The 26,949-nt window shown below is 44.6% G+C and overlaps 1 protein-coding gene across 1 annotated transcript in view; it reads right to left on the minus strand.

Moving 5' to 3' along the window:
• Window positions 1-26,949, minus strand: part of LOC137620691 (protein BCCIP homolog) — a 79,267-nt gene that overhangs the window by 37,365 nt on the left and 14,953 nt on the right. The window contains exons 2-3 of the mRNA XM_068351038.1: window positions 26,239-26,391; window positions 1,734-1,838 (exon numbers count right to left, since the gene is read on the minus strand). Coding sequence (XP_068207139.1) covers window positions 1,734-1,838; window positions 26,239-26,391 — 258 coding nt within the window. The remainder of the gene's footprint in view (window positions 1-1,733; window positions 1,839-26,238; window positions 26,392-26,949) is intronic.

Raw genomic sequence — 26,949 nt, forward strand, 5'->3', positions numbered from 1 at the left:
TCCAAAGGCCACCTAGCTTGTCACGAGCGCAGCCCTCGGCTTTTCTCAACGGGCAGGCCCGCAGATACGAGAACCTCCGGAAGAGTTGTTGGACCCAGGACGGAGGCCCCCGTTCCGACAGCGATGCCTGTCCTTCGATGTGAACCCCGGCGACCCTACAGCAGGTTCTGGCAGACCGGCATAAGTCCGCGAGGGTTCCGACTCCTTCCGCCAAGCGGAGAGTCGCCCCTTCGGTCTGGCAGCCGTGTCCCAGCCTCCAAGACTTCGACAGCCAGGTCTCGGTCGACAAGCATAAGCCCACGAAGGTTCCGACTTCTCCCGCCCAGCAGAGAGAGTCGCCCCTTCGGACTGGCAGCCTTGTCCCGGCCTCCGGTTCTTCGATGGCCCACCCTGAACGAAGGAACCAACCAGCCAGCACGGGGAAGCCCGCGGCTCCATGGATCTCCGCAGGAGCTTCATCCTTCCAGCGGAGGTAGCCGCTGGCTCAACCCGGCAGCATGGCATCCATACCCGGTACCACGACAGCTCCATTCAGGCTTCGTGGTCAACTGCTGGTATACCAGGGTACTCACACCCCACGGATTCCCCAAGAGGGGTCAGACCCATGACGGCTACCTCCGTCCCAGTGGCTTCATCCGTGATGGAGATAGCCGCTCCATCGTCCTGGCCAGCCCCATTCAAGCATTGGAGGTGGCTACTGACACATCCATGACGGCTACTAGAGAGTTATGGGGTCCTCTGACTGGCCAGACAGTACTACATTGGATCATTCTCTCTGGTTACGGTTCATTTTCCCTCTGCCTACACATACACCAAATAGTCTGGCATATTCTTTACAGATTCTCCTGTGTCCTCATACATTTGACAACACAGATTACCAAACAATTCTTCTTCACCAAAGGGGTTAACTACTGCACTGTAATTGTTCAGTGGCTATTTTCTTCTTGGTAAGGTTAGAAGAGACTTTAGCTATGGTAAGCAGCTCTTCTAAAAGGACACACCAAAATCAAACCATTGTTCTCTAGTCTTGGGTAGTGTCATAGCCTTTGTACCATGGTCTTCCACTATCTTGGGTTAGAGTTCTCTTGCTTGAGGGTACACTCGTGCACACTATTCTATCTAATTTCTATTCCTCTTGTTTTGTTAAAGTTTTTATAGTTTATTTTAATATTATTCTTAAAATATTTATTTTTTCCTTGTTTCCTTTCCTAACTGGGCTATTTTCCCTTTTGGAGCCCCTGGACTTATAGCATTCTGCTTTTCCAACTAGGGTTTTAGCTTAGCAATTAATAATAATAATAATAATTTGGGACATATGGCATGGAACTGAGACTGGGATAATCATTCAGTGTGTCTGTGCACATGATACACTGTAGTTACAAAGATATAAGAGAAGACTTTGTGACTTTAAATTCCAGGCTGGAGAGCATTCAAGTACAGTACATTTGGAAGATCATAATACAAATTAAATTATTAATTCATAAAGAAGTGTGTTCAAGAAGTAAAAATAAAAACTGGACACACACTTTTAAGGGATTTAATGCAAACTACAAACAAATTATTTATTCGGTATAAGAATAAGTTACATGGTGAGAAATGTGTAGATAATGAACACAGAAATAGTGGTAAAAAGATTAGTGTTGGCAAATGTATGACTGATCATAGGATACTTATAATAACATGCAAAAGGCAGCAACATTTCAATTTAAAATATTGTATCACATCCTACATACCTTACGTGAAGTGAGATTTATGATGGTTGTGACACCAAACAACTGATCTTCATCTTCTTCAGCCATTTCCCCTTCATCGTCATCCTCGTCGTCCCCACCAACTTGCTAAAATAAATTATGGCAGTTGAAATAGAGTAAGTGACTTGATCATTTAAAGGTAATGTACAGTTTATAAAAACTGTGAGACAATACAGTACAACAAATCCTAAATGCATTTTTATTTTTCCTATCTATACAAACCACATTTCTTCAAATAAGGATGTATTTTCAGGGGGAGCTGGAAGGGCACTTGAAATTAAGGGTGGTTAACAACAGGTAGTGAGAGAGGGCAAGAGGGCTCTGCCCCATCTTTCGGGTCAGGACTGGAAGGGTTGGTTAATACTCACGTTTGTATAGCTGGGAAAAATACAAATTACTTACAATATGTAATTTGTTCCTACATGTATACAAACCTTTCATCCTTTAATATGGGAGAATCACCAAGTGGTGGTTCAGAAGTTCCCTTAAACCAAACTGGTTGATTCTTTTTCTTCCCCAGAAATGTCCATCTCTTTGGTCCCGTATGAGGACAAAGGAGATGACTCCAGCAACCTCCTCTCTAGCTACATTGAGGATAAATAGGATGATAGGGCCTTGCCTGGCCAAGAATATTGGCGCATGGTCAAAGGAGGGATCCCTTCCCGAGAGGGGGATATCAGTCTGGAATAATACACCTGTAAAATGAAGACCAATGGGTTGGTATAAATTCCACCATTCTTCCCCTCATCTAAGGAAAATGGGAAAGATACTACTCTAGAATCTAAAGGGAGCTCAGAAGTGTGGTTTACCAGCATCAAGTCAGATCCAGCAATGCTTTGACTGCTTTGGCCTCAAGAGGGGCAGAAAGAATGCAGAACAGCCAGTCATTCTACCTCCATTCCAGACTTACATCTATGCTTCACCACAGACAAGATGCTTACTGTCCTTCACAGGAACTGGGCTTCACATAAAATTATCTGAGAAACCACCACAACACCAAGCACAAAGGCATTAAGGGACTATTGGATATACTCCTATGAAATAAAGGCTATGAAGGTGGTCTGGTGCATACACACCCCAGCCTTCAACACCTGGGCAACAGCAAGATTCCTCAGCATGGAAGACTAACGCAGACTGTGCAACGCACGTGAAGTATTCACCAATTTAAGGCAGCAAAGGCAGTCTTAAAAGTCAAAACCCTAACTGGTGGACTTCTCAAAGGCTTGGACGGGCACGCATAAGAGCCTCAAGAACATGGGTCACGTCCCACGCCAAGGCCTGAGGTCCTGGGGTGCACATGACTGTTCAAAACTCCTCACAAGCATAGACAGCTCCCACAAAGAGAAAAGGTCTATCCCCTTTCATTGAAAGACCATACTCAAGGCTGAGTGGTATTCTTGACAGCAGCAACTGATAAGAGCTTAGATCAGAGATACAAGACCCGAGGAAAACCGTGCTCAACGCTAGAGATGTCCCAACCCAAGAAGAATCCTTATTACAACACAATTACAGAGAATGCCCCATTTTTCCTGGAAAAGGGGAGGACCAAGGGAGATCTCTCGGGACCTCGACAAGAGCTAACAAAACAAGATAAACACTCGGTAGGTACCAAACGGAACAGGATTGGTCGGCGGATTGTTTGCAGTGCTTGCTAGTAAGGCTTTTAGTCTTCCAGGATATTGATGAGTAAATGCTTCTTCTGAATACACCCCTCACACGACCAAGTAATTTAGGCGTGTCAACCCACCCCGTCTCTGACTCATTTGAGGATAGTTACATGTCAGGAGCTGGAGAGTAGAGTGAAACTCCCCTGGTAAGTTTCCTTGTTCAACCAACAGGCAAGATTGTCCCAAGGTTCCTGTCCCACTAGATGGGACAATCACTGTGATAGGAAATCACTGGAAGCTGACCAGTGAATCTTCAAACACCACAGAAGCAATCTAAGACAGAGGAGCCAGTGAGGAACGAGCTTCTCCGGCAAGGAAAGATCTTGTCTGACCGGAAGCGACAGTATTCTCAGATACACAGATCTGATTGTTAACTCTAATCATGGTCAATCTAGATAAATTTAACCTGAGAAGCTTAATAACCAAGGTTAGGACTTTGTTGGATATGAGTTGATTCAAAGACTACTCGGAACGCACTGTCCGAGTTGCTCTGCTCAGATTGTCCGCAAGTACATTCCTTTACCGGGAATGTAGAGAGCTGATAGGGATACGGAGTTGTCTTTTGCCCATCCAGGCATCTGCACCGCTAGATAGCAAACGTGCTGCGAAAAGGTACCACCTTGTTTGTTTACGTAAGCCAGTACCGTGGTGTTACCGCTCATCAACACCACCCAGCACCCCAGCATGAACACATGAAACTGCTGTAGTCCTAGGATGGCTACCCTCATCTCTAGGAGATTTGTGCTGGTACCTTTCGGACTCTATCCAGAGCCCGGAGGCTATGTGTTGCAGAAAAACACTTCTTTCAACTCAGATCACTTGTTTACAAGCGGAGTCGCATGAACGTTGTTCCTAAATATTCCCACAGATAGTTGCGAGAGACAATGAGCAATCCAGCATTAGGATTTGCTACAGGGACCAAAGGAGTACCAGTGGTTAGACAAGGCATGGGTGAAGAAGCAATGAGTATTCCTAACTTGTAGGAGAGGTATCGCAGTCCCTTAGAGGTAAACGTAACTCGCGGACAAGAAGGGTGTTATCCCTAAGGATAAGGCCGACGCTTTGGACTTTGCATTCCCTCCACTGGCTGAGCTGTCTCAGGTTGAGGGAGAATATCGTTGTCAGCAAGCTGACAAACAATACAATGGTCAAGTTCTAGGTTGGCCGTAATTAGCCGACCTAAAGGAGGAACCCGAGATGGAGGGTCAAAGCTGTTTACACAAGTCCCCAGGAAGCCTAGGCCAATAGGGAATGATAAGGTGTAAAGAGGGGATCCCTCGAATCTATGTTGCTATAGTTCGAAAATATAAGCATTAGCAGATTCAATCCTCTAGAAAAAATGGGGATGAAAAGAATAACCCCGAAGAGTTATGTCTTACGAGCGTGTCGTCCTATGCAGACACGAGGGCAATGAGGAGATCACAAGGAATCGGAACCCGAAACAGTGTAAGAGACCCGACAAGTTCTCTAACTCGTGAGAAGAGAGAGAAAATAATACCTAAGGATCATGTTTCAAGAATCTCGTTCCGAATCACAGGGGAAGACCGCAGTAGCATGTGATTGTAAGATCTCTATTGCTGCAATCGCTGTGTAGACCCGTTCTACCTTCCTGGTGAGGTTCAGCTGCGTATGGCGAGAGCACATGCACGACTAACGTAGATCTTGACATGCCAATAGGAAGAAGTTGACTTTTAAGGCAACCATATACCAAACCAAAGTTAGACAGGGAGCAGAGGAGGCGACTCATCACTAATGTCTACGGCATGTCAGTCCACTAGTAGTAGTAGTAGTAGTAGTAGCCTGATGAGAGTCAAACGTTTGTGAACACTGATGAGAACCGATGAGCTGACGAAGAAACTTGACCATCCGTATGCGCAGGCCCTTTGAACGTCACCCTGACCTCTTGTTTTCGTGTCAACAGCCGAAGTTCATATGAAGACGTTCTAAAAAGATGTATGCATGGAGAACCGAATCATGCTATACTTATCTGAAAACAACAAGTCCTGAGTGTCGAGTGAGATATTAAGCACCAAGGCCGACAAGAGTGCTGTAGCTCTACTACCATTGGAGAGTGCTGGGTTAGACAGCAAAAAGAGTGTGAACTTAACTCTCTCAACTGCATGACATGGTAAGCACTATCAAAGTAGTGCGACCTGAAGAAACCCTAAAAAAGAAATTCTGTGAGTTGCCACCATCGAACACAAATAGAAATAGCGAACACCTGTGCGCTACCATGGACACGAGTGTTAGCATTGATGAGGTAGAGCTAGCTCTTATTATTATCATCATTACTAGCTAAGTTACAACCCTAATTAGAAAAGAAAGATGCTATTAGCCCAAAAGCTCCAACAGGTAAAATTGCCCAATGAGGAAAGAAAATAAGGAAAAAAGTTTTAAGTAATAAACAATTAAAATAAAACATTTGATGAAGGGATTATCTAAATGGAAGACAGCCTGTGAATAGTGTTTTACAAACGCCCTTGTTAGATATACGACACCAACAAGGTGCTCGCGCGAGGGTTGTAACCTCTGCATTCCATGCTTTTAATTTTCTCTGGTATATTTGGAAGATTTATATCAGAAAAAGTACAAAGAAGGACTTTTCACCGGCCGTCACAGGTCGACCCAGAAAACAATTGAAATAAAAAATTTTAAAAATATTAACATTAAAACATACTTTTTATACAAACTATAAAAACACTTGTTAAACTGTTCAACATAAAAAAAATTTGCTGCAAGTTTGAACTTTTGAAGTTCTACTGATTCAACTACCCAATTAGGAAGATCATTCCACAACTTAGTCACAGCTGGAATAAAACTTCTAGAATACTGTGTAGTATTGAACCTCATGATGGAGAAGGCCTGGCTATTAGAATTAACTGCCTGCCAAGTATTATGAACAGGATGGAACTGTCCAGGAAGATCTGAATGTAAAGGATGGTCAGAATTATAAAAAATCTTATGCAACATGCATAATGGACTAAATGAACGACGGTGCCAAAGATTAATATCTAGATCAAGAATAAGAAATCTAATAGACCAAGTTTCTGACCAACAAATTAAGATGAGCAGCAGCCCCTGAAGACCAGACAGGAGAACAATACTCAAAATACGGTAGAATAAAAGAATTAAAACGCATCTTCAGAATAGATTGATCACCAAAAATTTTGAAAGATTTTCTCAATAAGTCAACTTTTTGTGCAATTGAAGAAGACACGACCTAAAGTGTGTCTCAAAAGTAAATTTGCTGTCGAGAATTCTTCTTCTTCTTCTTCTTTGTCTACATCTTTTCCCACCTCTATGTGGGGTTGATGTTTCTGGTCAGCTTTCTCCATCTACCTCTGTTGAGGTGGGAAAAGATGTAGACAAAGAAGAAGAAGAAGAAGAATTCTTGACAGCAAATTTACTTTTGAGAAACACTTTAGGTCTGTGTCTTCTTCAATTGCACAAAAAGTTGGCTTATTGAAAGACTCTCAATAAGTCAACTTTTTGTGCAATTGAAGAAGACACAGACCTAAAGTGTTTCTCAAAAGTAAATTTGCTGTCGAGAATTCTTCTTCTTCTTCTTCTTTGTTTACACCTTTTCCCACTTCAATAGAGGTAGATGGAGAAAGCTGACCAGAAACATAGACCCCACATAGAGGTGGGAAAAGATGTAGACAAATTAGAAGAAGAATAATTCTCGACAGCAAATTTACTTTTGAGAAATACTTTACGTCTGTGTCTGAAAAGTAAATTTGCTGTCGAGAATCATGCCTAAAATTTCAAGTGTCATACAAAGTTAAAGAAACATCATCAATGCTGAGATCTGGATGTTGATGAGCCACTGTCCTTGACCTACTTACAATCATACTTAGAGTTTTGTTAGGATTCAACTTCATACCCCATAATTTGCACCATGCACTAATTTCACCTAGATCTCTATTAAGGGATTCAGCAACCCCAGAACTACATTCAGGGGAGGGAATTGATGTAAAGAGAGTAGCATCATCTGCATATGCAATAAGCTTGTTTTCTAGGCCAAACCACATGTCAAGTGTACATAATACAAAAAGTAATGGACCAAGAACATTACCTTGAGGAACACAAGATATCACATTCCAATACTCCCTACGGTGCCCATCAACAAGTTTTGCGATCTATTAGTTAAAAATTCAATAATGACGCTAAGAAAGGACCCACCCACTCCCAACTGTTCGAGTTTGAAAACAAGGGTTTAATGATTAACAAGGTTAAAGGCAGCACTAAAATCACGGCCAATCATACGAATTTCCTGACCACAATCAAGGGATTTCTGTACAGCATTGGAGATTTAAGAAGAGCATCACATGCTCCAAGGCCTTTATGAAAACCAAGACAAAAGAGTCTAGCGTGTGTCATCTAGATCAGGAGACTCGAAAAGCAATCATTGAAGCAATAGCGCTTAAGGGCTTTTGTGGAAGATGATAACAGAAGGAGTCTCTCACTGAGAAGAGCAATGCATTTGTTTGTAGTGAGGGTCGTAGCCAGTAGTGTCCTGCGATCCTGGCCCCAGAAGTTCCCTGTTGAACAAAGACAGGAATAACCTTCCCAAGAGTAAAGGCCTCCCAGACTCGTTGCTGGTAGTCGACAATATTACCAACAAGCGGGAAGATTGCAGTTCGTCAAAGGCGTAAGGCAACTTTACCTTGGAAGGGAAAGTTGCGAGCTGGGCAGTGTTATGACATTGAATAGTGGTCACTATTCTAGGAGTAACCACAAGAAGGCCCGCATACAAGTTGGAAACTCGGTCGCAAGTTGGTGACCAGTCACGAGCTGAGCTGCGCTCTCTCGTTGTTAGTCCTGTAGTGTGAGCGAGAATAGAAGAGCGATCCCGAGAAATAGAATCATCAGGCATTGGAAGCAGTTGCTGGAACTACAGGGATCTGGAAGCGAGCTGACGGGCAATCAAGAGCTGATGGGAGATCGTGAGCTGACAGGACATTGGGAGCTGACCGATGATCGCAAACTGACGAGTAATCACGATCTGCAGCAGAACTGGGTGAGGTTGCTCCCCAAGACAAATTTGGTAGGCGAGACAAGTCAGCTGGGCGAAAAGGCTGGTGGATGTTGGAAGCGTCAAACTCGCAGGGGGCGAGTAACATTTTATTTATGTGGATTAGGGAGAGGCAAGGACAAGTCCATAACCCTCTCTTAATCCCGTGTAACAAAGACTACTCTGGGGAGGACCGAACCCGCATAGGGGAAAGGCGTCCATCAAGAGTAGCAAGAACAAGCTCCGGATTTTGCCCTTCCTCTGTCGGCTGAGCAAGCTCAGTATGTGGGTGAGCGCCGTCGTCAACATGATGATCAGGAACTTCCGTAGTCACAGGCTACAAAGACGGTGACAGGGCAGGAGTAGCAACCTCCACAGGAACAGGAACATGCTTCGGAATTTTCACTCCCCCTTGCCAGCTGCCATTGCAGAACGAGGGAGTACGATGTAGTCAGATTTGAAGAAAACCTAAAGCGCGAACAGAAAAGGTGTCCTCTGAGACACACAGAAACATATAACTCCTCCTTACTTTGCACTCCTATGCTGGCTGCATTAGCTGAACAATGGAGTGTGACATCGGAGGAGTAGGAACATGCTTCCGACTTTGCACTCTCTCCACCGGCTGCCATCGCAGAAAGAGGGAGTGCGACGTCATCAGCGCTAAAGAAAACCACTCTGGAGAAAACCTAACCTGCGAACGGGAAAGGAGTCCAACAAAAAGAGCAGGAAACAAAGGCATCAGATCCGTTGAAATACAACGGCTAGAGAGTTATGGGTCCTTTGACTGGCCAGACAGTACTACTGTATATTGGATCATTCTCTCCGGTTATGGTTCATTTTCCTTTCGCCTACACATACACAGAATAGTCTGGCCTATTCTTTACATATTCTCCTCTGTCCTCATACACCTGACAACACAAAGATTGCCAAACAATTCTTTTTCTCTCAAGGAGTTAACTACTGAACTGTAATAGTTCAGTGGCCACTTTCCTCTTGGTAAGGGTAGAAGAGACACTTTAGCTATGGTAAGCAACTCTTCTAGGAGGACACTCCAAAATCAAACCATTGTTCTCTAGTCTTGGGTAGTGCCCTACCATCTGTACCATGGCCTTCCACTGTCTTGGGTTAGAGTTCTTGCTTGAGGGTATACTCGGGCATACTATTCTATCTTATTTCTCTTCCTCTTGTTTTGTTAAATTTTTGATAGTTTATATAGGAAATATTTATTTTAATGTTGTTACTGATCTTGAAATATTTTATTTGTTCAGACGTAGATACAAACCCTCCACTATTTATAGGGTATACTTTCGGAGTAGCTGAAAGACGAGCCATAATAATTTTAGTGAGGGATAACTACCCCAGCTGCTAGTTAGCAGGTGGGGCATGGGTAGACTGGCTACCCTGCTCACTCACTCTCGGCTGAGTAACCACTTTACTTTATGGCTCGGTAGAGAACGGACATGCTGCCTTTCTCTCCCGCTAAGACTTGCCTTGATTGTTTTTCTGTCATTTTTTTTCCTTGTGTGTTTTCATTTATCTTACATATATATGCATGTATATACGTATACTGTGAATGGAATTATAAGTTTATGTTGTTAGATACTTGTAACTTTAATTATAGTTGACAACGCATCCGACTGCCTCCGCCGTAAGGGAGTTGTCATTGCCACCCTACTCTGCGCAGGTTCTCAACACTGACGTGTATTTGTTTCATTACTGAGTTAAAGTGTATAACAGTTCAGCTCCCTTTCGACGAATTATCTTACAAGGAAGGGACTTATTCCCCGAATAGTGTATGTTGTGCAGCAGCGGAGTATGAAATGATCACAACTTTCTTTTCCACAGGTAGCAGCGACGTAGAACACAAGACAGTTATCCTGCGCTCCATGTGGTAGCTCGAGAGCTGCCCACGTTACGAGGTAACAATCGCTGTAAACCTTCAACTTGTTCCTCCTTCGAGGGGAACTTCTCTCTCTCTCTCCCTCTCGCGAGAGAGAGAGATATTTACGCCTACTCTTTTTTTCCCATAGAGCTTGGAGAAAGCTTGCCTTAGGCGATGTCCTCCTTCGGGAGGACTTCTCTCTCGTTCGTGAGATAGATATTATTACGCCTATGCTTTTTTCCCATAGAGCTGGGAGAAAACTTGCCTTAGGCAATGTCCTCCTTCGAGAGGACTTCTCTCGTTTGCGTGAGAGAGATTGTTACGCCTATGCTTTTTTCCAATAGAGTTGGGTGAAAGCTTGTCTTAGGTGATGTCCTTCTTCGGGACGACTTCTCTCTCGTTCGCGAGAGATATTATTAAGCCTACACTTTTTTCCCATAGAGCTGGAAGAAAGCTTGTCTTAGGCGATGTCCTCCTTCGGGAGGACTTCTCCCTTGTTCGCGAGATATTTTACACCTACACTTTATTCACATAGAGCTGGGAGAAAGCTTGTCTTAGGCGATCTCCTTCGGGAGAACTTCCCTCTCGTTCAGGATAACTTGTAGGAGTTTGCTGTTCCACCATTGGCGGTTGCAGAGCTTTCTCCGAAGCAGGTTATCCCTTCGGGGGAACGAGTCTCCCGTTCTCGCTCTGGGCATCAGCGGTCCCCCATTACGCTTATGGTTCTCCTTCAGGGGCGAAGCGAGAGCTTTATCTTAAGCGACGTTCTCCTTCGGGAGAACAAACCTCCCTTGAGGAGGTGTTATCTTTGAACCTGCTGGTTCTCCTTGACCCTTCAGGGTCTCATAACAATAACCCTTTGGGCCGGCATGATCGTGAGGCTTCAGGCTCTCGCCATGTTGATCCTGCGGGTTCTCATGACAATAGGAGTCCTTCGGGACTCCGCTCGAAACCTTCGGGTTTCAGTTACGCTGGACCTTCGGGCTCTCTTAACGATGGTAACGTTGAGCCTTCAGGAACTTGTACCATCCATCACGCTGACCTTTCGGGGTCCCATGATAGGAACCTCGGTTCCTCGTTACACTGACCCTTCGGGGTCTTGTAACATTAGTTACGCAGAACCCTTGGTCTCTTGTAACTTTAGTCACTTTGACACTTCGGTGTTTTGTGACAGGGAAACTTCGGTTTCTCGTTACGCTGACCCTTCGGGGTCTCGTAACATTAGTTACGCTGAACCCTTGGGCTCTCATAACTTTAGTCACTGACACTTCGGTGTTTTGTTACAGGGAAACTTCTGTTTCTCGTTACGCTGACCCTTCGAGGTCTCGCAACATTAGTTAGGCCTTTGGTCTCTCGTACCCTTAGTCACACTGATCCTTCGGGGTCTCGTGACAGAGAAACTTCCGTTTCTCATTTGCACTGACCCTTCGGGTTCTCTCAATGCAGTTCACGCTAAACCTTTGGGCTCTCGTGACCACAGTCATACTTATATGACAATTTGCGGACTCGCGTTGTGTTGACCGTTAGCGCTCACACAACACAGGCTATCATGAACCTTCGACCAACCTTATGCGCTCACGACCAATTTGGCGCGCAAGACCGATTTGGCGCGCACGACCAATGTGCCAGGCATGACCGATGTGGCACGCACGACCGATGTGGCACGCACGACCGATGTGGCACGCACGACCAAATTGGCGTGCACGGCCAAGTTGGCGTGCACGGCCAAGTTGGCGCACACGACCGATTTGGCGCACACGACCAACCTTTTGTGCGCAACCAACTTGGAGCACACGAACAACTAGGCGCGCAATCAGTTGAAGTGAGCGAACAACTCTTATAACAGAGTTTTTAGAACTCTCGTTGCGCGGAGTGTTCGCACGTGCACAAGAGTTTTACTCTCATGACAGAGAGTTTTCGAACTCTCGTCCCGTGAAGTGTTCGCGAGCGCCTATCGTCATCAAGAGCCTTACTCTTATGACAAGAGGGATGCCTGGTGTCTAGGGGTTTCCGACTCTCTACAGGTAACTATGACACAGTTCCTTTGGCTCCTGGTCACGTAACACGATTCCTGAAAATTCCATCAGGAATCAGCGACAGTTCCTGCATGTTCTCGTCACAACATCCTTTAAAGTCGTGAGAAAGGAGTTCACAAATAGATTCTGAACCCCTAGGTTCTCATCTGAAGCTCTGTTTCTGCAATCCATTTTTTTTTTTTTTTTCCCCTGAAAACTCTATGGTCGGCCTCCCCGGCCCCCAACGGGATGGGTCTTCCAAATGTGTGACTTAATACGTCAATCTACACTCCCAGCTGATTACTATGTCAGCTAGGCTGCTTTCGCCAGCACCAATCCCTTCGTTTTCGAACAAACCACTGTCATCTTCCCTCCACCTTCCCACTCTGAGTGGTTTGGTTAGCAGATGGAAATTAGCGGGGAATAAAAAATTCATTACATTCAAGTTCATTTCCCCTGGCAGGCCTTGCCTGAATTAGACGGTAGTTTTCTCATTAGTGAGAAAGCGTTCGATGGCAACTCCTTCGGGTAAGCGGTCGATGGCAATTATGTCTGGTCTTCTTGAAGCAAACCCCCACATACGAGACTTCACCCTTTTCGGGAGACTCATTCCTGAGAAGTTTTACAGAACTTCAATGGGTGTTGTTCACACTTCATGAAGGCCGTAAGCCTTCCCGGAGTATCCGCTCCAGCCAAGACAAAGCCGTGAGGTTATTGTCTTGAACTCGGGTTCTACTGTTTGATGGAGTCAGCCTCCCCCGTCATTGTACCCTGGGTACGACGACTTGCTGTTTTACATGATAGGCTTCCGAGTCTTTTATATTCTATTCTTACAGGGTTATTGTTTCGAACAATTAATCCCAAAGGAACAGTATTAGCTGACGTTAAAAGAACGATAGCAACAGCGTGGGCAACTTTTCATAACGTTTACGAACGTTTCAAACCCCGCCCACAGGTAACCAGACATCCGTTTGTGTGCTGTAATGAACACTGGTTAGCCCCTCACATAAAGAGGAGGGGTAAACCAAAGGGGAAATGAATGCAGAATTCTATAACTGTATATTTTGTTTGAGAACATGTGCGCTCTCATTCAAGAAAATAATGTTGCGATTCGTTGCACATACATTATTCCCGCAACCAGATTCGTTTCAAACGTTTCCTGGAGGCAGAGAATACGCATGCGCTAGCGCAAATGGACAAGTACATATATGCGTGCAAGCGATCTTTCTGCCAATAAGGGCTATATACATCTTGCAATTAGAACTCCGTTCTATTAAGTTGTATATTTATATCCCTTCCTGAAACCAGGTTATTCAGTACATTACTTGGCTACTTTCCTGTAACCAGACATACGGCATCTACGTTCTGCCTCCTTATAGGTATTTTTTTTTCTTTGCCCCGATCAGAAGTCTTAGTCTCCTACAAAGGCTATGGCTGGAAACTTCTCATAAGCATATCTGTTCCCTAGTAGAGAACATTTAATATAAATGCTAGTTTACCGATCGGAGACAGAGAAGTACGAAATTTTTTGTTCTAAAAAGGAAAAAGCTCCGTTACAAACGTTTTTTGTCCTAAGAAGGAAAAAGCTCCGTTACAAACGTTTTCAACGTTCTCCAACTGAGTTCCGGACACGACTTTCAAGTCGAACTACGCATGTATGCTTGTCATGCTCACAGTTCGGTGTTAATACTCCGTAGTAGACTTATGATTTTTACCCATCCAACAATAGATTGAAGATACATCTCAATCCCCTTGGATTTGGTTGGATGCGTTCAGTGATTACTGTACAGTCTCTTGTCCGGAAAGCGATCTCTACGGAGATTCGCTATTATAATATAAGCTGTACTGATTAACTCGTTTACCGTTTAGTATCGGTCTTATCACTTTCTACTCACTTGGGATTTGACCAAGAGTGTTAGTGGGTTGTATGATGCATCTTCTGATGTCTCCTACTCTAGGAGACGGTGAGACGTAATCCTCAGCGGCGTCCCTGAGTGGATTGCCAAGACTCAAAATCCGAGTGTGCTGTACCCTAGGTGCAGCCCATTTCGAATAAAGTCTTCGTTCGGTAACCGAAAACCCATCAACTGGGGTTTTACCCAGTGAGGAGTCTGTAGGGTTACCTTAAAAGAACGATACCAGCTTGCACCCGTGTGTCGGCACTGTTGACCAGTACGGGGAAGGTCAAGTGGAGGATCTCAAGGATTTCTTTCCCCTCTGGTACTGGAAGGCAATTGAGGTTGCTCTCAATCTAGACTCTCCTCCATCATAAGACCCAGAGCTCATAACGTCAATGGCGTTGCTACGTCCCTGACGTTCAAGAAACTACTCTGTGGTGCAGGTACTTTAAGTGGGCATGTGGAAGCGTCAATCGACCTTCACAGCCCACTACCTGCAAAGACGTAACCCACAAGAACATGGAGACCTTTTCCATCGGTCCTGTGGTGGTCGCTCAACAGATAGTCTAAACACCTCGAGCTCCTTGATGGACAAGTAGCAGAGGGTTGAGGGCTGAGGTTACCCGGATTAGTCTGGGGTGAATGAGTAAGAATGCCTGGCTCCTTTCTTCCTTTCACTTTCTACCCTCTGGGGTAAACCGCTCCGCAAGCCTCAGCATAGCTGACCTCACCTCGCTGCAGGTAAGACTCATTTCCCTTGTGCCTCCTAAGTATAGAAGAATACTTTGTTACGTCCCCTATACTTTTTTGAGGGAGGGTATTGGTAAGTCTTAAGAACAATAGGTTTTGTACTCGAGTTCCTATGTTAAAGACAAGCCACACTGTTAGTTCTACTCACACAAAAGCTTCTGCAGGTCGCTATCAGTGTATTACCTCATATCGGCACTTGATTTTAGCGAGAGTGGGGTCCCTTCTACCATCGATCACAGATCAAAATAGAGAGGACCCCGGGTCATGACCAAGGCCAGTTGGTGAGGACTTCCTCCCTCCTAAGAGTAAGTCACCCTATAAATAGCGGAGGGTTTGTATCTACGTCAGAACAAATAACAAATTTGTAAGTACTGTAATTTGTATTTTTCCTAGTATAGCTATTCATACAAATTGGCCCGCCACCCTGTCCCCCAAGAAGTCCTACAGTAAAGCAAAGTGGTTACTCAGCCGAGAGGTGTGAGTGAGCAGGGTAGCCAGTCCACCCCACTCCCCACCTGCTAACTAGTGGATGGGGTAGTTATCCCTCACTAAAATTATCATGGCTCGTCTTTCAGCTATGCCGCAATTATACCCTATAAATACCTCCAGGTTTGTAAACTAGGAAAAATACAAACTAAATTTATTTACAAATATGACAAATTCGTAGATAATTTGTATTTTTCCTAACTATACAAACCTTAGCTATTTACATGGGGTAATTACTTCGGCATAGCTGAATGACGAGCCATAAAGTTTTAACGAGGGTTTCCTACCCCACCGCTAGTTAGCAGGGTGGTAGGTCGGGATAGGTAGCTACCCCTCGCCACTCACAAACACCGGTGAATAGCTCACTTCACTTAGAGGTAGGACTTATCTTGGAGGACAGGGCTGGCAGGCACATAACTGTAAATAGCTAAGGTTTGTATAGTTAGGAAAAATAAAAATTATCTACGAATTTGTCATTTGTTCCGTAACTGAAATACAAACCACGCTTTTTATATGTGGTGACTTAACCCTTAGGAAGGGAGGTAAGTCCCCTGCCATACTGGCTTTGGCTTGCCCGGGTTTAACAACTCAAGAGTCGAGGGGCCCCTGTTCCTCGCAGGCAGTTGTGAGACTGCTGCGGCCTACGTAAGTTGTGTGTGAAGGTGAGCAGTGACTCATCCTAGGAAGTTGACCTGGAGTTCTTCAGATGGAAATCTAGGCTAGGCCTCTCCCAATACCACCTCGTCAGGGTATGGGGACATGACAGTATTACAACTTAATACTAGGAACACAAGGGAGCATGGTTTACCTGCAGAGGTTTGCGGTCAGCTGTGCAAAGGACCCAGGATGCTGTTTCTCTCCAAGGGAGGAGAGGATGAAGAAAAGAAAAGGGCCAGACAGATCTTTTCATTCACACAGACTAAAACCGGGTAACAATTCCCTCAACCTTCTGCTACCTGTCCAATAAGGAGTCTGAGGTTAGACCAGCTGCTGTGCAGCTACCACAGGGCCGTAGAGAACGTATCGAGCCTCCTGTGTGTCACATCTTGCAGGTAGTGGGTCGTGAAGGTGGTCTGACGCTTCCACACCCCAGCTTGCAGGACCTGCGTCACCGAAAAGTTCTTCTTGAAGGCCAGGGACGTAGCCAGGCCCCTGACATCATGCGCCCTAGGGCGACGTGACGGAGGAGGGTCTGGATTCAAGGCCAGGTGGATTACCTTACGAATCCAGGCTAAGATGGTATTCCTGGTGACCCTCCTCTTCGTTTCCCTGGTGCTCACGAACAAAGCTCGCACCTGGGGGCAGACTGCAGCTGTTCTTTTAAGATACAACTTCAGACTCCTGACTGGGCACAGTAGGAGATGGTCTGGGTCATCTGTTACAGAACGGAGACTCGAAACCTGGAAGGAGTCGAACCTTGGGTCCGGCACTCCCGGGTTCTGAGTCTTGGCAACAAACTCAGGGACGAAGCTGAATGTTACCTCCCCCCATCCCCTTGAATGGGCGACGTCGTAGGAGAGACCATGAAGTTCACTGACTCGCTTGGCCAAGGCCAAAGCTAGCAGGAACACCGTCTTCCAGGTAAGGTGGCGATCAGAAGCCTGGCGTAGTGGTACGTAGGGAGGTCTCTTAAGAGACCTGAGAACTCGAACCACGTTCCAAAGAGGAGGTCTCACTTCCGACTGAGGGCAGGTAAGCTCGTAACTCCGTAAGAGAAGAGACAGTTCCAGCGAGGAGGAAATGTCCATTCCATTGAGCCTGAAGGCAAGACTTAAGACTGAGTGATAGTCTTTCACTGCCGAGACTGAAAGGCCCATTTCTTCCCGCAGATAAACGAGGAACTCCGCTATTGCTGGTAAAGTGGCATCAAGGGGAGAGATACCCCTTCCACGTCACCAACCACAGAAAACTCGCCACTTCGCCTGGTAGACTCCTGCGGATGACCTGCGCAGGTGGCCAGACATCCTTTCTGCAACTTGTTGCGAAAATCCTCTCTCTGTGAGAAGATGTTGGATAGTCTCCAGCTGTGAAGCCAAAGCGAAGCTACAGCTTTGTGGTAGATGTTGGAGTGTGGTTGTTTGAGTAGCTCGCGACGTAGAGGGAGCTCCCTCGGGATCTCCGTGAGGAGCTGCAGGAGGTCCGGAAACCACTCTGCGTGATGCCATAGCAGAGCTATCAAGGTCATCGAGGGATTGACCGATGTTCTGGTCTTGTTGAGGACCCTCATCAGACAGAATGGGGGAAAGGCGTACACGTCGACGTTGTCCCACCGTTGTTGGAAGGCATCTTGCCAGAGAGCCTTGGGGTCCGGGACTGGGGAGCAGTACAGCGGGAGCTTGGTGTTCAGCGCCGTAGCGAACAGATCCACAGTCGGGGAACCCCAAAAAGTCAGGACTTTGTTGGCTATCTGAGGATCCAAAGATCACTCGGTACTCACTATCTCCGTCGCTCTGCTCAGACTGTCGGCGAGCACATTCCTCTTGCCTGGAATGAAGCGAGCTGCTAGTGAAATCGAGTGGACTTCGGACCATCTCAGGATCTCTACTGCAAGATGGGATAGCTGTTCCGAAAAGGTACCTCCTCGCTTGTTGATATAAGCCACGACCGTGGTGTTGTCGCTCATCACCACCACCGAGTGGCCCGCCAGGACTTGGTGGAACTTCTGAAGAGGCCAGGAATACGGCCTTCATTTCTAGCAGGTTTATGTGAAGGTACTTTTCTGATTCTGACCACAGACCTGAGGTCCTGTGGTTCAGAACGTGGGCCCGCCACCCTATGTTTGATGCGTCCGAAAACAGCATCACATCCGGGGAAGGGACAAGAAGATCCACTCCCTTCCGTAGGTTCTCGTCTGCCACCCACCAACTGAGGTCCGCTCGTTCCGCAGATCCCATGGGGATCAGGATGTCTGGGAAGTCGAGTCCTTGACTCCACTGAGACTTGAGTCGCCACTGGAGGGATCTCATCCTGAAGCGGCTGTTGGGAACGAGACGGGCCAGGGAGGAGAGGTGACCGAGGAGATGAAGCCACGATTGGGCTGGGAGTTCCTCTCGATTGAGGAAAGGTTCCGCAACCTTCCTCAGCCTTGCTATCCTTTCGTCTGATGGGAAGGCTTTGTGGAGATTAGTGTCTATGACCATGCCTAGATATAACAGTTTCTGAGAGGGCTGCAGAGAGGACTTCTCGAGATTTACCACGATCCCCAGATCTTGGCAAACTTCGAGGAGCCTGTCTCGGTGGCAAAGAAGGGTCGCCTCCGAGTCTGCCAGGATCAGCCAGTCGTCCAGATAACGAAGGAGATGGATGCCGATCCTGTGAGCCCATGAAGAGATGATGGTGAAGTCTCTGGTGAACACCTGAGGAGCTGTGGAGAGACCGAAACACAGCACCTTGAACTGGTAGATCTTGTTGTCTAGACAAAATCTAAGGTACCTCATTGAAGACGGATGGATTGGAATCTGGAAGTACTCGTCCTTCAGGTCCAGTGTGCACAAAGTCTCGCGGTCTCACTGCAAGCCTGACCGTGTCTGCCGTCTCCATGCTGAACGGAGTCCGCTTGACAAACCCGTTCAGGGTCGAGAGGTTGATGACTGGTCTCCAGCGTCCAAACGCCTTTCTCACAAGAAAGAGTCGACTGTAAAAGCCTGGGGACCCGTCTACGACCTCCTGGAGAGCGTCCTTCTCCAACATGGTCTGGACTTCGGCCCGGAGGGCCTGCCCTTTTGCCGATCCCATGGCAAAAGAGCTCAACGACACTGGGTTCGCTGTCAGGGGAGGTAGAGAGGCTGTGAACGGGACGCGATAACCTAGAGATCACGGAGATCGTCCAGGCATCCACCCCGAGTTGCTGCCACCTTGTCGCGCAACTCTGAAGGCATCCCCCACTGGTGGACATGCAGGGGGATTTCCAACCCTAGCGCTTCCGGCCTCGGCTGGTACCTCTAGGGTTTTTGCCTCCCCTGGAGGACTTCTTGCCCCTCCTACTCTTGGCAGGAAAGGGCTTAGACACCTTGGGCTTCGCTGCGGTGGTCGTCTCCTTTGTGTCCTTAGCAGGACGGGGCTGCTGGACTGCTGGAGGCTTGTAGGGCCTCGATATCAGGGCCCTATGGATCTATGTCCACGGCCGACATAAAGGTACCACAAGGGCGGCTGGGAAGTCCAGGGCACGTACGCATGATGAGTAATAGAGGCCAACTTCACACACACACACTGAAAAGAGAAAGCAAACAAAATTATGGCAGTCAACAAAGAGGAGAGCACTGACAGGTCTGTCGTCTCTCCGAGCCAAAAGTAAAGTGAGCTATTCACCGGTGTGTGTGAGGGGGGAGGGGTAGCTAGCTACCCCTCCCTACCCCCCCCCCCCAACTAGCGGTGGGGTAGAGAAATCCTCGTTAAAACTTTATGGCTCGTCATTCAGCTACGCCGAAGTAATTACCCCATGTACAGTGAACCCTCGTTTATTGCGGTAGATAGGTTCCAGACCCGGCCGCAATAGGTGAGAATCCGCGAAGTAGTGACACCATATATACCTATTTATTTAACATGTATATTCGGACTTTTAAAACCTTCCCTTGTACGTAGTACTGTTAACAAACTACCCTTTAATGTACAGAACACTTAATGCATGTACTACAGTACCCTAAACTAAAACAGGCACAAATATTAAAGGCTATTTTATATCATGCGTTTCCTAAACACGCTAAAAAGCACGATAAAAAATGGCAACCAATGTTTTGTTTACGTTCATCTCTGATCATAATGAAGAAACAAACTCATTTAGTGTACACATATATGTATAGGTTAGTTTTTGCATCGATTATATTGATTATACAGTATGTTGATTTTGTTATTACCAATGTTTTACTTAATTTTTCTTAGGACTTCCAAATGAAATGTTTTTCTTTATGACGCCGCCTGAAACGACGGTGTCATAAAGTACTGTACGCTCATTAAACAACCACGCTCAGAACAAAGAAGGCATGTAACACGCATGATGAAAGTGACAAAATAATGATATTTTCAGTAAAAGCATTTACAAAATATGTTACTGTATTACAAATATAATTTACCTTATCTATATAAAATCATACAGTACATATTGTATGTAGCAAAGCAGGAAAACAATTTACGAGAGAGAGAGAGAGAGAGAGATTGTTTTACGTACATACTGTAAATGTAAATTTTAAACAAAAAAAATCAATTTAAAAGAGAGAGAGAGAGAGAGAGAGAGAGAGAGAGAGAGGAGGAGAGAGAGAGAGAGAGATTGTTTTACGTACGTACTGTAAATGTAAATTTTAAACAAAAAAAATATGATAGGTTACAAAATGTAGACTTTTAAAACCTTCCCTTTAACTTAATGCATGCAGTACTAAACTATAAAACAGGCACAAATATTAAAATGTTAGAATATTAAAGTAAAAAATAAAGATTGTTACTGTACTCACCACGAAAGAAGTTCAAGAAAAACTTGAATGATGATGGCAATGAATTTGCTGCACAGTAGAAATGATGATGATGAAGCTGATGATGTCTTCTACTGTGCAGCCAATGATAGTATTTTACGGCTCTTCAGACGGAGGTATCTTTTCCTGGGACACCTCTTCATCTTCTTCAATTTCTTCCGAAGGCGTACTAGCAGGAGGAACTGGCTCTTTTTTGCGAGGCTGGAAGAACATTGTGATCGGAAGTTGCTGCCGCTGCTTCTTTTTTCGATCTAAGAGCATCCTGTAGGGAGTCATGATGTCATCGACCTTGTTGGAGAATTGCACAGACCGAACCATATCCTCGTCCGACTCTTGCAACATTTCTTTCACCTCCTTTATATGGTTGCAGACCTTGGCAAGCCGTTCTAGTGTTAAGCCCGTTTCTTCGACATTTTCTTGGGTCTCTTCCTGGGTTTCACTCTCTTCTTCGCTTGCCGATTTCGTCAGGTCTTCTAGGTCTGCGTCAGTTAGCGGCTGGGAATGCCAGTCCAACAACTCGTCGACGTCTTCAGTCGTCATGTCGCCAAACCCGTCACCTCCAATTATGGCAGCCAACTGCACAGATTTGCGTATTGCAGAGTGTTGGATTTCCGACGGAGTAAATCCCTCGTCGTCGTAAACAATCTGGGGCCACAACTTCTTCTAGCTCGCATTCACAGTTGCAGGTTTCATCTCTTGCAGTGCCTTCTGAATATTCTTCAGGCACGTGGCTATGGTGTACTGACACCAGTACACCTTCAAGTTAAAATCTTCATCCTCAATCATCTTGGGCAGCATCCACACACGCAACGAGGTCCGCCAAGGTATTCTTCGTGTAGAGGGCCTTGAATGCCCTGATAACCCCCTGGTCCATCGGTTGAATTAATGACGTGGTGTTGGGTGGCAGGAACTCAACCTGAACGCCCTCACGCGACAGGTCAGTTGCGTGTCCACCAGCGTTATCCATAAGAAGGATCTTGAATGGCAAGCCCTTCTCTACGAGATATTCATTGACTTGCGGGATGAAACACAGGGGGAACCAGTTGGAGGTCTGCATCTTTGTAATCCATGCTTTTGGATTATGCATCCAGTACACGGGAAGGAGATTCTTATTATTATTTTTCAAAGCGCGAGGATTTTTCGACTTATAAATAAGCCCCGGCTTTAGCAAAAATCCAGCAGCATTGCCACACATCACGAGGGGTAACGCGATCCTTGAATGCTTTAAAGCCAGAGGCTTTGGCTTCCTCTTTGAACAGGAAAGTTCGCGACGGCATTCTCTTCCAAAACAAGCCGGTCTCATCCATATTAAACACTTGTTCCGGCTTGTATCCACCTTCGGCGATAATATTCTTGAACGTCTGGTTCACGTAAGTTTCAGCAGCGGCAGTGTCAGCAGCGGCAGTGTCAGCCGAAGCAGCCTCGCCATGCAGGGAAACGCTTTTCAGGGCGAAGCGTTTCTGAAACTTCGCGAACCATCCTTTGCTGGCGGAAAAAACGTTGTTTCTGAGGCTGGGATCAGTGGATGTCCCTGGTTGAGGTTCATCTGCATCATCATCTTCTTCAGCATGGTTGCCGTCGTCGTCTTGAGGTTCCTTTGCAGCAAAATTCTCATACAAGCTCAAAGCCTTTGTTCGGATGGTGTTCGTATCCAAGGCTATGTTCTTCTTCCGGCAGTCGGCAATCCACACAGCTAAAGCATCTTCCATGCGTACGATCGTTTTATTACGCGTGGTAACGACTCGCTTCGCTGATCTGCTAAAGGGGATTGCAGCCGTCTTCTAATGTTCGCCTCGTCCTTCTTGATATAGCAAACAGTGATTCGTTGATTCCAAAATGGCGCGCTGCGGCCGCGTAGCTTCTACCGTCTTTCAACATATCGAGAAGCGTCACCTTCTCAGCAATCGTCATCATCCTTCGGTGGCGTTTAGGCTCACTACCAGCCTTAGTAGAAGCAGAACGCTTGGGAGCCATTGTACAGTAGGATTTAACAGAAAGTTCAACAAAAAGTTCAACTTAAAACAGTCGCACACAGCACAGATTAAAAGTTCACAAACTTAAGAACGTCTACTCAGCGATACGGCGTAAGAGAAAGTGGCCGCGAACAGAGGCTGGAAGCTGGAGATGCAGGCAAAACACCAATCACAGGCTAGATAACAAAACTTGAGTTCTGATTCGTCATCTATCAGCGCTTGAACCAATCACAACCCGTCTTATATGATGCGTAGGTTACCAACTCAAAGTACAAGATACCCCGCGTATACTGTACGTACAGTATTAATAATAATAATAAATAATGATAATAATACAGTAATAATAATAATAATAATGATAATAATAATAATAATAACAATAATAATTTTATTAACAACAACAACAACAATAATAATAATAATAATAATAATAATAATAATAATAATTATTATTTTACATATGCTATTTTATTCTTTTGTAGGATGTGTGTGTGTGTCTCTCTCTCTCTCTCTCTCTCTCTCTCTCTCTCTCTCTCTCTCTCTCTCTTCTCTCTCTCTCTCTCTCTCTCTCTCTCTCTCTCTCTCTCTCGTAGGCTTATTCGAAATGTGATTTTTGCAACAAAGAATATCATTGGATGCAGTACTACGTACGTATACATACAAAAGATTCATGGAAAAGAAGCACATCCATTACATTTGTAGTACAGTAGTAGCCATCAGCAGCCTTACACCATTCTAATATGGTATGACTGCATCTGATTTGCGTTTCATGTTCGATTTAATTTTACTACGTACTTTATACAGTACTGAATTATCGTATGATCACATTCTCTTTTCGTGTTCTATTTCTTTCTGTGCTGAATTATATATCATATGTAATGCAATGAACAATCAGTAAGAGCAGATATTACTAATTACAGTATTAATGGAATTACAGGTAACGAAATATCGTATTTGGGGTCTTCAGATATCGCGGTATTTTCGAAATTACGGAAAATCCGCGATATGTATATATATATGGGTTATGGAAAAAACCCGCGAAGTGGTGAATCCGCGATGGTCGAACCGCGAAGTAGCAAGGGTTCACTGTAAATAGCGTGGTTTGTATTTCAGTTACGGAATTGTTATTTTTCCTTGTTTCCTTTCCTCACTGGGCTTTTTCCCTCTTGGAGCCCCTGGGCTTATAGCATCCTGCTTTTCCAACTAGGGTTGTAGCCTAGCAAGTAATGATAATAATACGACAACTGCCACCACAGAGCAAGGGAGTGCATCATCGTCAGTGTAGAGGAGCAAAGGTGCGAGCAACATTTAATTCATACAGTGAAGGTGCATCCACAAGGAGAAATTACTTTCTTGAAGAGGAGGATCAAGCTGCTGCATTAAGGGAAGCACTCCAGCCTAAGGGTTGTTTGGCATCAAGGGGGAAGAGATAGTAAGAAAAGTTTCTCCATCCTTGAGGAAAACCCGGCACTACGCCATTCCGGAATAGCATCACTCACACCAGCAAAACATAACAAAACTAAAAGAATAAATTAGTCAAAGGCCAGTCAAAAAAGGTTGGGCGGTGGAGAGAGACGAACATCCACTCTCCACCGAGCCAAAAGTAAAAATTGACATAGTACACGTGTACGTGTGTGTGTGTGTGTGTGTGTGAGCAGGGTGACTGGGACTAAACATCCCCAACCCCCTTCTAAGTAGTGGTGGGGTTGTTACACCTCTCCAAAAGTCTTATGGCTAGTCTTCCAGCTTCACCAAAAGTATATTCCCTAATAAAGCGCGAAAGGGTTTGTATTTCGTGTCGGAACGAACACTCTTCTATGACCTATGCAATAATCTTTTGATCATTAACAATTTTACTACCGCTAGAGAGTTATGGGGTCCTTTGACTGGCCAGACAGTACTACATAGGACCCTTCTCTCTGGTTACGGTTCATTTTCCCTTTACCTACACATACATCGAACAGTCTGGCCTATTCTTTACAGATTCTCCTCTGTCCTCATACACCTGACAACACAAGAGATTGCCAAAGAATTCTTCTTCACCAAAGGGGTTAACTACTGCACTCTAACTGTTCAGTGGCTACTTTCCTCTTGGTAAGGGTAGAAGAGACTCTTCAGCTATGGTAAGCAGCTCTTCTAGGAGAAGGACACTTGGGTAGTGCCACAGCCTCTGTACCATGGTCTTCCACTGTCTTGGGTTAGAGTTCTCTTGCTTGAGGGCACACTCGGGCATACTGTTCTATATAATTTTCTTCCTCTTGTTTTATTAAAGTTTTTATAGTTTATATAGAAAATATTTATTTTATTGTTGTTACTATTCTTAAAGTATTTTATTTTTCCCCTTATTTCCTTTCCTCACTGGGCTATTTTCCCTGTTGGGGCCCCTGAGCTTATAGCATTGTGCTTTTCCAACTAGGGTAGTAGCTTAGCATTTAATAATAATAATAATAATAATAATTAAGCATTCTACTTACATGCCTGGTGTCAACATCTCACTTAACTGAATGCTGTACTTTTACTTTTCTCTTAAATGCCAAACAATTAATATGCCAAAATAAGAGTTCCCAGGAATCTCAATCTCAAATTTTAGAAAGCTGTTTTGAGTATTTGATCACCACTCCAATGCCACTTACTATTGTCATTATAGAATATTCATTGATCATAAAATTTGCTTCAAAGGTCAATGCTGCCAGTTTAATAATTCCAGTACAGTATTTTAATACCCAATATGATATTTTCACAATAAAATAGAGTAAATTTTTTAACATACTTACCCGCTGGTTATATAAAAATGGACTAAAGCCATTTTTATATAACCAGCGGGTAGGTTTAATGTTTAAAAATATCAAGCAATGTACCTTAGTTTCTATTTACTGCATATAAGCAATTACGGTATTGCCAATACCATCTATTTCATATCTCTGAGGTCAGATGTTAAAGGTTACATAGAGTCCTACATACAACTTGAAGTTAAAGGTTAGAAGAAAATCTTTGTAAGTGACTTTAACACCATTCATATCCTAGCAAAATGGAAGTAGAACATTCATCTTTAGTCACTTTCACAATTAGATCCAAACATTTAAGGAGTGCCACATAATACATACTGGTAATCCCTCAATTATTAACATTACAAATTCAATGTTTTCCACCCAGAAAATTTGGCATTGTGACATTAATTTCACCTAACATTTTGACTTCCAGTTTCTAGGAAAGCTGGTTTCAGCACAAAAAAAAAATTACTCAAGATGATGCTACAGAATAAGTATGGAGGATGTATGGGAAAATACTACACAAATCATATATCTAGTAGTTACTGTATTTCATAAAAATTTTACTTTACCTTAATAACAGATCCAACATAATTCTGAGAGATAATAGTGTCTGCAATACCAGATGTATCAACTTCCAGACCACGGAAACTTTGCATGAGTAACCTCTTTATCCCATGAAAATCATTGTCACTGGCAGTGAAGCCCTCGAAGTTAACATCAAGCTGAAAATAAAGAGCATTTCTTAAAAGTTTCTTATGTCATTGAGTATTACCAGTCATTCTGATATATTGCTGCTATAATATTTAATTTTTCATTTTTCTATCAACATGACAAATTCGTAGATTATTTGTATTTTTCCTAACTATATAAACCTTAGCTATTTAATAGGGGTATTACTTCTGGCGTAGCTGAAATGACGAGCCATTAATTTTCAACAAGGGTTAACTACCCACACCACTAGTTACCGGGAGGAAGGGGGGAGGGGGTAGGGAGGGTAGCTTGCTACCACTTCCCCTCACACACCTGTGATTGAGATCACTTTGCTTGGAGGTAGGACTTCAAGGGGGATAGGGCTGGCAGGCAAGTTTGGTTAAATAGCTAAGGTTTGTATAGTTAAGAAAAATACAAATTATCTACGAATTTGTTATTTGTTCCTTACCTGAAATACAAACCACATTATTTAATAGGGGTGACTCACCCATTAGGAAGGGTGGACGTCCCTGCCAGTCTGGCTTTTTGGCTTTACTCGGGGGCTCCTTATATGAGCGTGTTGGTTGCGG

The sequence above is a fragment of the Palaemon carinicauda genome, chromosome 27 (genome assembly GCF_036898095.1).
Source record: "Palaemon carinicauda isolate YSFRI2023 chromosome 27, ASM3689809v2, whole genome shotgun sequence".
In the NCBI taxonomy this organism is placed as follows: domain Eukaryota; kingdom Metazoa; phylum Arthropoda; class Malacostraca; order Decapoda; family Palaemonidae; genus Palaemon; species Palaemon carinicauda.